Genomic DNA, 13009 nt, shown 5'->3' with positions numbered 1-13009 from the left:
TTCTGAAGTCGAATGTTGGGAAGCGTTTACACGCAAACGCGAAACAGTAGCCAATATTCAAGGCAGGTAAGCCATCTTCAAAGAATAACCTTATTAAGACCTGGGCTGACCCGGAACAAAGCAGCTCGCTATCTTTTCTCCAAACTTTCGCTGTAATTCTACAAACCAGTCCTCTTGAATTGGAAAAATTCGGTCAAACTTAAATACCTCGTTTACATATTTAACCAAAGAATGATAATTTGAGCAATAATTTCCTTTTAATACCTTTATGAATTGTACAACGCCTTGCTACACCACAAGTCTCGACGATATCTCTTCATAAGCAGGAGAACAATAACATTGTTTTCATTCACCAAAAATATTATTTCCAATATTGCTCGAAGTACATGATCTTTAAAAAATATACTCTAAGCTAAGTACACTCAAAATATTTTTATCGTCTTGTGATCTGCGTACTTTGAATTAAGTTATTAAGTTTATCCTTGTACAGAAAATTCTCTGTTTTACAACGAATAAAGAGTAAAAATGCATTCCGCTTTCAAATCTTAATTTAAAGAGCTACTTGAATATTTCAAGATACAGCAGAGCAGGAAAATGTTTGGATTGTCTTCGGTGCGCAGAAATACGAATACATTCTCGCAGTGTAACATCCCTTCCGAAATTCCCATCTTCAAGCTCTGTTTCGCTTGGGCAATGAGCCACTTATTGTAGTGCTTTGGTGTCCAGTTACAATTTTCTCGAGAGTTCGAGTTTGCCAGCTGCCCCCAAAGGTCAATTTCTTAAAAATAAAGAATATAGTTTGGAGTACGGTGCAAATTCTACTGATTCCAGTGACATTCTAAATAATGGTAAATAATAATTTAAAAATAACAAATACGTTTACGTTTACTGTTACTGTTAGATACACATTAAGTCCTCAACTTCTCCCCAGAGGGATCAGTTCATTTCTCCTCCTTAGGGGGAGCTAGTGGGGGAGTCAGTGGTAGCATGTACCCAGATGATACAACTTTTCCAATCGTCTCGACTTGGAAACCAATTTCATGTAGGTGACAGTGATCCAGAATCATTCGGCCGTCAAAGGCAAACGCTGGTTTCAGCATGCTGTCGTATATACGCTTGTAATCGTACGTCTGTGGAAATGAAGAAGTACGAACGATAGCATGTTAACATGGCTTTGCTTGACAGGTGTTGTTTGCATTCGGAGGCAAGCTAAATCGCCCACTAAAGAAGGTTCTGGGTATGAGATAAGAGACAAGCGCGAGGAAACACGAGGGGTGAGTCACGCGCGAGAGGTGTAGCAAAAGCGGGAAAAAGGTACATTATTTTATTCGCGCGCGATTGCGGCTCGCCTCAAATGATGATGAAAAGAAATGATGACTGTGAATCAGACTTTGTACGTTGAAAGCAACATCAATAGGCATTTCGGAATCCCTTGCGTTGAATTAGTTTTCAAGCTCAACTGAAGGGTATTTTTTATAACAGACTGTTGTGATGCCATAGTAACCTAAGTAAAAATGTACATATCTTGTTTTGTGAGCAATTTTTTGGGGACCATTTTATGCCCATTCTGGGAAACACTAGACAGACTTTAGTCCTAACAATCAATATAGAACGGGTGTCTGAGACAGCAAACCATTTGGAGCCACACGAAAATATAATTTCAGGCTTGTAATGAAGAATCTAGAAAATAAGAAAACACAAACCTTGAATTCATCCCACTCGGTGCAAACAACAAGAGCATGTGCATCTTTAACTGCCTTGTAGGGATCATCAGCAATTGTAATCAGACGTTCCACTGCGGAGAGAAAAAAAAATTAATAAAGAAAGCTGTTATTTGTTTTGCCCCATGCATGGGGAAAAGAAAACATCTGTTTCCCTCATGAAGAATGAAACTCCAGATCTTTGCAGTTTTTTCTCTGATGCTCTACCACTAAGCAGCAGAGAACACTAGGCCATTACTATGTAAATCTTTTTATGCCCTCACATCGGTATGCATATTCTCCAAACTTTTGTCCTTACATTTCCTGAGGTGCAGACAGGGAGAATTTGTTTAAAAATCAAGAGCTCATTTGGCTGGTGATCATTTCCTTTATTCTTTTGACCAAAATGTTTGATTCAGGGGTGATATTGTAAGGAGAAATTAGATGCCAATCACGAAAGGTTGAGGGCTTAAGATGTAACAAGTGTCGTGCATACTGTTGGGATCAGAGTGATGTTGACGCATCTGCATGTGAAAAGGATAAGATCACACACCCCAACTTTCAATTTAACGTGGAAACAATGGACAAAGAGCCACCCCATAGCAGTGCCTCAACAAAATTCTAGTGTTTCTGCTTATTTATTCATTTAATTCCACCAAATAATGCTGAATAATGGAACTGGTAAAAAAATTGGTACCTCTTTCTGGATCTTCTGAAATAGAAGGCTGGGTCAACTCCCTGCAAAAATAACAGTAATACAATCATTTATCAAAATCTAAAATAAGTCTGTAAGATTGTAAATTCTACTAACATAAGAGCAAATGATGAAAACTGCATGAATTATTAAAGAGAAATTTTATCATACTTACAACATGATTTGATCTTTTTCAACTTTGGGATCATAAACGGTTATCCTTGCCCCTTCCTCCATCAGATATTTGCAGATGTAAATGCTGGCTGATTCTCTGTCAATGAAAAAAATCAACAAAGCTAAGTACTGACTTTCTCAGTCTATAATCAGCCTTGTCAATTAAATGTAACCAGTCAGGGCAGTCAGGAAATGTTCATGACATAGTTATATGGCTTACCTAGTGTCTCCAGTATTCTTCTTGAAGGCAAATCCAAGCAGTGCAATCTTCTTGTCTGTCACTGTGTTGAACAGGCAGTTCACAATTCTACTTGCAAATCGCCGTCGTTGATACTCATTCATGGCAATTACTTGGTACCAATAGTTTGCAACTTCAGGCAAGTTCAGTGCCTCAGAAAGGTAAACAAGATTGAGGACATCCTTCTGAAAACAGCTTCCACCAAAACCTATCATTAAAAAAAAAAAAAAAAAAAATACTCTCACCTCCAGCTTGTGATTTACAAACATTTGAAGTGTTCTGTCATTACGTCCCGCATGGTTATTATACTGGTAAACTTGTATAAAGAGTGGTTTATTGTAATTTATAAAATAACTATGGGATGTGCATAGTATCTCAGTTATCTAACAATTATTCCACAAGCATGCACTGGATATGAGATGATAACTAGGTGATGAGGTGCAATAGTGGCAAGTTGGCAATAACCAATCTCCTATCCAACAAGCGTGAATGGCATAATTGTTTTATTAAATTTCATTTATTCCTGAACTTTTGAATATTTCAGCAAAAAATTGTAAGCTTCCAAAATGTTGCATACAAGGTGACTTGGAATATGAGCTGATAACCCAAGTAGAACACTAGAGATGTAATATCCAAAGTTGAAAAATGTAGTTGTTCATTATATCTTACCAACAGAGGCTTGCAAAAAGTGTCTTCCTATCCTTGTGTCTCGTCCAATTGCACTTGCCACTTCAGACACATTTGCACCAGTTGCTTCACAAATGGCACTCATGGCATTGATACTGGAGATTCGCTGGGCTAGAAAAGCATTGGCTGCCTGCAAGGAACAATGTCCACTTGTTTTTTCATTTCAACGAAACATTTTGCCCATCAACACTTATACATGAAGTGCAATCAAAACACAAAATTACCAACCAGCTTTGAAAGCTCAGACGACCATGTGTTGGTCTTGATAACATTTTCTTTGGGAATCCAGTGTTCATAAACTGATGACAAGGCTTCGATTGCTTTGTATCCTTCCCTAGTTTGTTCACCTCCTAGAAAACAGAGTGAGGAAGTCATGTATTAAAAAAAAAACCTCAATCATCATGATGCTGATTATCAAAGGTCAAATAAACAGGAGTTGAACTATGTACAAGGTAAATCAATCAAAATAGTAATAGAAGTGTAATTATACTAACCAATCAGAACTCTATCAGGTTCCATCAAGTCTTTGATAGCTGTACCCTCAGCCAAAAACTCTGGATTGGATAAAACCTACAAGGAAGGGGAGGCATTTTCTTCTAAACAGTTTTTGTTCAAATACATCTCAGTATTATCATCACCGTCATATTAATTCTCACCATCCTTCGACTCTCACTCTCACTTTCATTATCTTCATTGTCATTACTATAACTATTATCAGAAAATAATGAACAGCTTCATCTTTATCATCATCATTATTATCATCATTATCATCATCATTATCAACCATTGTTATTGTTAGTATTATTATCTATGAAAACAATTTGATGACAAGCTAAGAAGTTCAAATCAAACCTGGAATTTTCCTCTACTTCCATTTGCGTCAAAAATTCTTGTAATACTAAGGAAAAAAAGTTTAATTATCTGATAACTGTGTCTTTTTCTCCATTCCCACCATAGTACTCAACAATCAGGTACCTTGGTCTGAATACATACATATTTATAAAACACCCACCAGAGAATTCCTTTAATTATATCTCTCAGTTAGTCCATGCACTACGATTGGTAAGTTTAATGGACAGTATTTCACAATATGGCTTGCTAAATTAAAAAGTTTGTTGGAATTGAAATGTTCCTCCTCTAATTGAACCCAGAGATAAAAACAAGTCACAGGGACAAGTCTCATTGTGTGCACTACCCATTTTTGCCACAAAATCTAGTCGCAGGGACTAAAATTTGGTCCCTGTCACCAGTCTCACAAATTCAAACTAGTTTGAATTTTTAGGACAAGTCCTTGCAACTTGTTCCTTGAAATGTTTTGTGTGAACTGTTTGTGGAACAAGTCCCAGCGACCAACTTAAAATATACCAATCACAGATTGGTATCACTAGCTCTCACAACTCCTTACAAACTCTGTTTCAAGATGGCGGATCACAAGGATGATGATGCTTGAATTGTCACTTCCACCAGAATGCTGATCGACTTTTACAAAAAAAGTCAACAACTCTCAGAAAAAAATCATGAAGATAAAAGCAATAAAAGCAAAACCAACAAAGTACTACCTCCCCAATTCCAAAGTTTGAGACATAAAGTGCTTTTGTTTCTGTATTGGCCACATCTGATCAGTAACAAAGTGTTATTTTCCGCTTACATCTGCACTGAATCAGAAACAATTCAAGCACTGAATAATTTTGCTGAAAAATCTGTGGTTTGTACTAAGCTGATTGCTATTTTCATTTTGGTCTCTTAAGAAAGCCGCAGAGTGAAAGAACGATACTGTTTTCCCCCCAGCTTTTGCTACTTCCCTATGCAATTGGTTCCTGCATGTAAAATACAACTAGAGATTAGTCCCCTTGTGTGTGCTGACCTTTAGTAACAAGTATGAATATAGTAGTAGTTCTTATTACCTTTCAGCAGCCCTAACAGGTACTGTGCTCTTTTCCACAACAATCTTCTCTCCATCAGCAATCTCTGCAATGTGTCTTGCCGCAGATTCTATGTACTTCAAATCTGGAGCACGGCCCTTATGCACAATTCATGGATAAGTGAGAAGTGAATATTGCTTTTTGTTAGAAAAAGTGTTTATTAAGAAGGTAATTTTTTAAATTCCTTTTACTGATCAAATAGTGTTCAGAACTTTCTTGAATTTGCTATTAATAGGTACTCCTTAGCACCCTAACATCAGTTGACATATTTTCCATTCATTTTCTAAGGTGCTAACAAGCAGAATTTGTACAACAATCAAGAGTTTCTTCAGTTTGTGATCATTTCATTTGTTCTCATGGCCTTAATATTTGATTAAGGGGTGATATTGTTAGGAGGAAAATATATAAATGGGTTAAAGGGTTATATTAATACAAAGTGAATCAGTTCTCTTGAACTGTCATGAATAGATCATTGCTTCCGGTAATATTACATCATCAAGAAAATGAACAAGTCAGTATCATGAAAAACAAAAATATCTTATCCAAAGAGTGCAACTATAAATGGATGGGAAAATCTTGCCATAACCAAGTATTACAAGTATTATATGCAAATACAATTTATTGACATTCTAGCAAATTTTCCTTCTTCCGAAAAAAAAAAAAGAAAGAAAGAAAAACAGTTATGAAGAATTGTTTTGGAAATAAATTGAACAAAACAACAAATTAGTATGCAAATTCTCAAAATCACGACAGGGCTCTTAGTACCTTCGACAGGAACTCTGAATTGAATACTCTTTAGTTTTTAGTTTTGAATTAGATCGCTCGAGGCTTTAATCAAAATTTTCTTAAGGGTCATAAAAGTAAAGATGCATCTATCTTTTTTCTTTTCAGTATCTACAAAAAGACACAATGTAATGTATGTCCAGTGACAAACATCTTAGCATCAACCAAACGGCTTTTATTTTAAATTAATATAATTCCGGAAGCCACTCAACCATGGCGCCAGCAACTGAGAATGTTTTGTATTTATTTAGCTGTTCAGAGAAGTGACAACAATAGCACAGCATTCTTGAAAGTTCAAACATTTGACTCCAATCTACATAAAGTACAATACCCTCATTGGAAACTTTACATAACAATATAAACCAACTTTATCAGTTGTCGACCAATTGATGTTTTTTTTGTCAATCGACTACAATTACTTTGCAGGCCACCGCTAATCATGCAATGTTTTTATTCATTGAAAGATATCGTTTCCACGAAACCAGTCTTTATTTCTATGGCGACAGAATTTGTGGCGAAAAAATTCAGAGAATAGAGCAATCTCTGGTACTTGAAGAAATTTACGGCACAAGGAAACTGTCTTAATACTTGACCACGTAATAAAATTACATGAATATTTAATTCACATCAAAAAATTAGTGTTGAAACAAAACATTTTGTCTATACGAAGCTATTATTTTAATCTGTAACAACTTAATTTTTGAATGAAAGAAGTTCATATCTTTGAAAAGCTTACCTTTCCCAATCCGAAGGTTTTCGTTGGAGTATTAACCTAAAACGTATCAAATGAATGGAGACATTATATTACTAGGAAGAACGAAGTTCGATTAATTAATTTGTTCGGCCAAAGAAGCCAGGCTCATATCTTGCCGAAATGACAATTAGTGTTTCAAATGAATGAATGGATACTCGCATATAAGCGATTTTTATCGATCAATACTCACACAGATGAATATTAAATCAGCTTCACGAATGGCGCTGTCGATATCTGTTGAAAAGAACAGGTTTTTGCCACGACACTTCTTTACAATATCATCAAGACCGGGCTGTGAAAACGAATCAGAACAGGAAAAAAAAAATTATTCATAAGACGTAAAAATTCACCCACAGCATCCAAAATTAAATATAGTTCGCTCACTTACCTCGAAGATCGGTAACTTCTCCGAATTCCATGAGTCAATTCGCGGCTTACTTAAATCGACTACAGTTACTTTGATCTCCGGGCATTTTAACGCGATGACACTGCAAGTCGGGCCGCCAACATATCCAGCACCTATACAGCAAATGGCTTTGATAGTGGTCATTTCTCAGAGTTGTGAATAATCAAACTAACCTCGTCTGAAGGGGAGCAGGGATTAGTAAGTTGTGTTTACTTGCGGCGTGAGTTAAAAGATTTCTTGATTTGTATGTGGGCGGTCAGGTCAGCGGATCCCAAAGGGGTATTCCTTTGTTTGACGCTGATTGGCTAATTATAATTAAATCAGCTGTGCAATGAGGAGCCCTGGAGCCGGGAGAAAAAAGATAGGCCCGTAGTACGTAAGTGCTCACTTAAAGATATTGCATGTAAAGAGTAAAAAAGTCCTCATGATTTTGTTTGCCTTTCATCTGGCGCCTTTTGCCTTTCAGGATTTGGATAAAAAAGCCTATTTTGGAGCCTTTTCACTTCTGTCACCATAGGCAGCTTGTGTCATGACATGTAGGACAAACTTTAGATACAGAAAAAATGTCTGATAAATTCAGCTCCGAATGATCCTGGTCTGAAGTCCTCAAGAAAACTGAATTTAAAGGTTATTGCAATAAAATTAACCAATGAGTAGCCAAGATAGAATTTCTCTTTACAATATCAATACAATATCAAGCAGATATGTGATGGGAATAATAATAATAATAACAATAATAATAATAATTATATAGCAGACAGTAAGGAGAATCTCTAATGAGATATCAGAAAGGGTTAGAAATGCCATTTCCTTTTATTATTCTTGACTGTTAGGTTTATACATTGATTCAGAAACTTAACAGTACACAATCATTTTTAGGTAGCTCAATGGAAGATTTTTATTGAAAGCATTGCTCTTACATATTTTCCAACACACAAATAACAAGAGGAATATCTTCAAGCTCAGTAGCCTCAAAGTTTAGGTTGGTAAAAGCTTACTTTGCCACCTAAACAACCCAAAGAGAGAAGAGAGTGAGTTGGTGAAAACCTACAAGTCACCACAGCATGTTTATGACTGATAAGTGTTTTTAAATCGCACAGCTCTGAAGGTGTCTCCTGAACACAAGTTGCCAGTTCTTCACAATGTTTACTAAAACCAAGGATTCTGGCAGAATTGCCAAATGGTGAACAAATGATTCTTCCATCACTGCTAAAACAATGTTCTTTTATGTAACCCCTGGCTACATTGGGTTCCTTAATACTGTAGGTAAGGCGACGTGAAGGAGTTGCATTGTCTTCACCTACAATAGAAGTTAATAATAATATTGATATGTTAAATAAATAAACATGGGTCACTACTATTTTGTATAATTATGGGGCTATGCTCTGTGAGCTCTGCTATAAACTCCATAGGCCTTTACTGACTGTAAATGCTTGTCATTCATGAACCTGATAACATGGCAATTGAAAGGTAAGTGATGTATCAGCAGCTGATTGGAAATATCAAACAATTATGATCACAATTTTACACTTGTGCAGTTAATCCCTTTTCTCAGGGCTGGAATCTCTGTTAAACACCGATGTTTATACTATAAAATAACTTCCATAGCTAGGGAGGGCAAGGGCTGAGGGATTGAAAAAGGGAAAAATTTTTCTTAGGGTACGAATAACATACAAAATTGTTAAGTTTTCAATACTAACCATCCCTCATATCAGCGACATCCTGAATGTCATGAAGAACAGTCCACTCATTTCTTGATTTCTTGCATGTGTATCGTGCAAGAGTACACCAGCCATGAGGATGAACTTCTAAAGATGAAATACACCAGGGCAAACATTCATCTGGGAAATCTTGAACCATCTCCAGGGCGTTACGCTCCTTACTTGGCCATCGATGACTAGCATAGCTAACGAGTGAAGATTCCGAGGCACTCCAGAATGGATACTCTTCTCCTTCGATGTCATACTGTAAGTAATCCAGGTTTAAATTATGCAGTACCAGTAAGTTGCCAGGAATGGCCGAGATGATCATTTTGGATCCATCGGGGCACAGTTTCATTCGAATTAAATTGGAAAACTGAAGAACAATCTTGTTGTTTTGATTACTCACTCCATCTCCACTGGAGTACCTGTTTATGTCCCATGTCCTCACGGTGTCATCGAATGCCGACGTCACAAGAAGGCCGGATGGTCGGTGGTATTCAACACTTTTGACCCAATTCGAGTGCCCTTCTAAGCTAAGAACCTTACTTTTTAGATTCCTAGAGTCCCAAAGAGCTATAGTGGTATCATCAGAACATGTTACAAAGATCCTGGTGTCCAGAAAACGCACACAATTTACGCAATCGCCATGAGCCGACCGTATAGTCTTCACTAACCGTTGACTAAGAGGATCAAAGAAAAGCAAGCTGTGTTTTTCGCACGCCGCGACAAGAAGATCGCCATTAGGTGAAAATTCCACATTGAAAATGGCTCCATGTACATCTTCATTTGGTCTATCTTCTGGATCCCAAATCTTCCTTAAGGCAAAATGTTTGTAATATTTTGAAGAAACAATGTCGCTTCGCTCAGCAATCCCGAATAACTCGCGCCGTTTGAGATATGACAACGAAGACCATGTTTGACCATTTTTGCAGCCTTGTTTGTTGCTTTCAGCGGTATCAGGCTTTGATTCTCCCATGCGAGAGATTCAGATGGAACCCCCTTCGAGCCGAGCAACCGATTAAATTTTTGTCATTTTACTCCTTCGAAATTTGCTGCAGGAGGACTGGGGCGAATAAAAACAAACGGTTCCAGTTTCCTCCGGCCTAGACAGAGAAAGAAGAAAAAAAAGAACAAGGGTGGGTGGGTGAGTAGGGACTGACCATGGTACAAACTTTTCAGTTGATATGAATGGTTTTTTTCTAGAAGATGAAATATGCATCCAAAGACATTAAAAGTACAATGCATGTATCAAGTTGTGGCAAATGAATTGAAAACATCTGATCCTTGCCATTAATTATTTCTACCTGTGAGAATGACTAGCATCTACTTTCTCCTTACAATATCACCCCTTAATCCAAGGCTGTAGCTGGGAGGGGGGTCCTGGGGTGCCCATGACCTCCCTTAGTATGCAAGCCTTTTTGTCAGACATGGCATGGGGATCAACACGACAATCTGGTGGGCTCCCTCTATTTGACAGTGTGAGCCCCCTCTTTGAAAAATCCTGGAAACAACTCTGAAATTACACATCAAGGTCATGAGAGTGACCAAGGTGTTGATTGTCAAACTGTCAGGGTGTAAAGATGGAAAAGGTAGTTCTATTTCCCCTGAGAGATATCTCTCTTCCTGGAATTAGCTAGTAAAATTCGATTTTTAAATGTTTTTAATTATTCAGAAGAGCATTCTTGCTGAAGGTTGTAAATTTCTGGCTTGAGTCTGCTCATTGTTCCACCCTGCTTGGGCTTATTCCCTTACTGATTCTAAAAAGCAAGCCTTTATTCTTACAATATTTCAATGTTCAAATCCTGAATCCTCTTGAAAAACATAAAGGATTGACTCCAAGACAGATTTTTGTCCAAGGGTGTGGAATTAATTGTAAAGTAATGCCATGTCCCTGTACCCAACATCACTAACATTACAAAATGCACTTTATTGCCTATAAATTCTTTCCATTTAACAAAGAGAAGTCTACAGTTCATTAATAATCAATTTACCATATTTACATGGGTATGATAAAGTTACATTAAATAAAGTATGGAGGTTTTCTGGCAGTTATTCCATATTCACTAAGTGCTGGGGTCAAGTCTTCCATGGTTAATGTATAACGCTTGTCCTGCAAAATACAAACAAATTTTTCTTGATTTTCTCAAGAAGTAAATTGTGTTTGTTGTGAATTCATCTGTTTTCCAATTAATTACTTGTTGATGAGAAAGATGTATTCACAACCAGATAATGTCAGTCACAAAATCAAGCAAGTTGTGATCCATCAACTGCCTCACAAAAGCCTTCTGCAAGCAGATAAAGGAGTAACACTTTGTATGTTGACTTAAATAGTATGAATAAACTAAGAATCAGTGCATAAATTAAAATCGCTACAGAACTTACTTTGCCAGATTTTCTTGAACTCTGGCCTGACCCCCTCATCTTACAGTGCTGCAGAGCATCATTAGCAATATCTGATATAAACTTCTGTGCAGCAAGAGAAATCATCCTCACTCTGCAGTGAGAGGAAAATTGCTCTAGTCAATAACCCAGTAGTTAGAGGAATTACAGAGGATAAAGAATACCCAAAGATACAAATTAGCAATCATCTACTCCCCTCTGGATGGAATGCTACCTCATCTTTTGTTACTCCCTTTCTCCCCCGCCCCCCAATCAACATTTCATCACATTCTCTAAACACTTTGCCAGTACCTGCTCATACTCCTGAGTGGTGAGAGAAAGCAAAATTTTTGCCTGAGAACTAAAAAAAGTAACTTGGCCAAGTCCCTAATATGTTAAGACTAGAGACAAGTGCCCTTATGTACAATCACCACTTCTCCCACTGGTAAATTTTGAGCACGAGTTATACTTTGGTAGAGCATCAGATTGAGAAGTCTCTGGGTCTTTGGTTCAAAACCTGTTTAGTAACTCTTTGTTTTATCTCATTACATGCTGGTGATGAATTAGCAACATCTCAGTTCATTCAAACTCAAAATTTATCATCTTTCTTATCCATTCACAAACACAATTCTTGTACTTCGAAAAAGCATGATACCCCCAAGATAACTGATTCCAATTCAACTTACACTCGTGGGTCTGTGGAGTCAAATCCTGCACGATTTAAATAAAATGCTGTTACAGCATCTGGTATCTAAGAAATCATTGAAAAAGAATGCTTTATAACATAAGCTTGGAATTTTTTATCCTGTAGGCCAACTTAGCCCTTCCGTTTGATGAGAGGGGAAGGAACCTGAGGGTAAAAGGCAAAGATCTGTACGGAAAAATATGAAGCAAACACTCAGTTCTGCTTAGTTGGTTGAGTGGGAACAGGGGCCACCAAGGTCCACCTTGTCGGCATGCTTTGAAGAACAAGACAGAACATAAAAGGATGTATAGTGATTCAATGAAATATACATAAGTGGCCCTGTATTCTGTAGTTTACCTTTTATTCTCTCTATATAAGACCTGTATAAATTATGCGCGGAAATCTTGCCCCGTATTACCCCTAACCTAAGCGCTTGTTTCGCTCAACAGAAAATTTGGACAATCACGTCTTATCAACGAAACAGCTGGCTATCAGCGACGCTTTTTGCATTTCTATGTATTTAGACGAGGCCAAGATTCAGTAAGAACAAAAATTCAGTCATTACATTAGACATAAACAAAAACTGAAAAATAATCAGCATAACTATTTAACTTCAATACCGTCGGTGTATAGTCATCCAACTGGGTTAAAAACTCCGCCAAAGAAGCACCAGCGTTTCTGACTTTAGTATCCACATGGGACACAGTTGCCGCAGCTGTATTAGAAGCTGTGGGTTGACTTGTCGCTGGCTGACTTCCCGAAATTCCGCTTGTATTTGGTTTGTTTTGAACCGAGTTAGGAACTAAATTCTGCGAGCCGTCCGCCATTTTTTGGTGTACCTAATAAGCATGCGCTTAAGCGCTTACATGCCAACGCTGTTCAAT

The 13009-nt window shown here is 37.4% G+C and overlaps 3 protein-coding genes across 3 annotated transcripts; all 3 read right to left on the bottom strand.

The window, feature by feature from the left end:
• Window positions 1–238: 238 nt before the first annotated feature.
• LOC113680517 (UDP-glucose 6-dehydrogenase) lies at window positions 239–7619 on the bottom strand. Its single transcript, XM_027197549.2, has 13 exons — window positions 7341–7619; window positions 7143–7244; window positions 6935–6970; window positions 5398–5513; window positions 4346–4391; window positions 3988–4063; window positions 3722–3843; window positions 3476–3623; window positions 2789–3014; window positions 2570–2665; window positions 2398–2438; window positions 1704–1795; window positions 239–1130 (listed from the first exon to the last, which is right to left on the bottom strand). Exons 1-13 carry the CDS (start codon window positions 7500–7502, stop codon window positions 942–944), a joined length of 1452 nt encoding a protein of 483 aa, XP_027053350.2. The 5' UTR covers window positions 7503–7619; the 3' UTR covers window positions 239–941.
• A 611-nt stretch (window positions 7620–8230) lies between these two features.
• On the bottom strand, window positions 8231–10121 carry LOC113680554 (DDB1- and CUL4-associated factor 10). The gene is made up of 2 exons (XM_027197591.2): window positions 9059–10121; window positions 8231–8658 (listed from the first exon to the last, which is right to left on the bottom strand). Exons 1-2 carry the CDS (start codon window positions 10035–10037, stop codon window positions 8330–8332), a joined length of 1308 nt encoding a protein of 435 aa, XP_027053392.2. The 5' UTR covers window positions 10038–10121; the 3' UTR covers window positions 8231–8329.
• An 847-nt stretch (window positions 10122–10968) lies between these two features.
• On the bottom strand, window positions 10969–12981 carry LOC113680516 (transcription initiation factor TFIID subunit 10). The gene is made up of 4 exons (XM_089180005.1): window positions 12746–12981; window positions 12127–12191; window positions 11444–11555; window positions 10969–11171 (listed from the first exon to the last, which is right to left on the bottom strand). The coding sequence occupies exons 1-4, from the start codon at window positions 12950–12952 to the stop codon at window positions 11082–11084; spliced, it is 474 nt and encodes a 157-aa protein (XP_089036131.1). The 5' UTR covers window positions 12953–12981; the 3' UTR covers window positions 10969–11081.
• Between the last annotated feature and the right edge of the window lie 28 nt (window positions 12982–13009).

The sequence above is a fragment of the Pocillopora damicornis genome, chromosome 8 (genome assembly GCF_964200805.1).
Source record: "Pocillopora damicornis chromosome 8, jaPocDami1.2, whole genome shotgun sequence".
In the NCBI taxonomy this organism is placed as follows: Eukaryota; Metazoa; Cnidaria; class Anthozoa; order Scleractinia; family Pocilloporidae; genus Pocillopora; species Pocillopora damicornis.
This window is presented reverse-complemented; position numbering and strand designations above follow the sequence as displayed.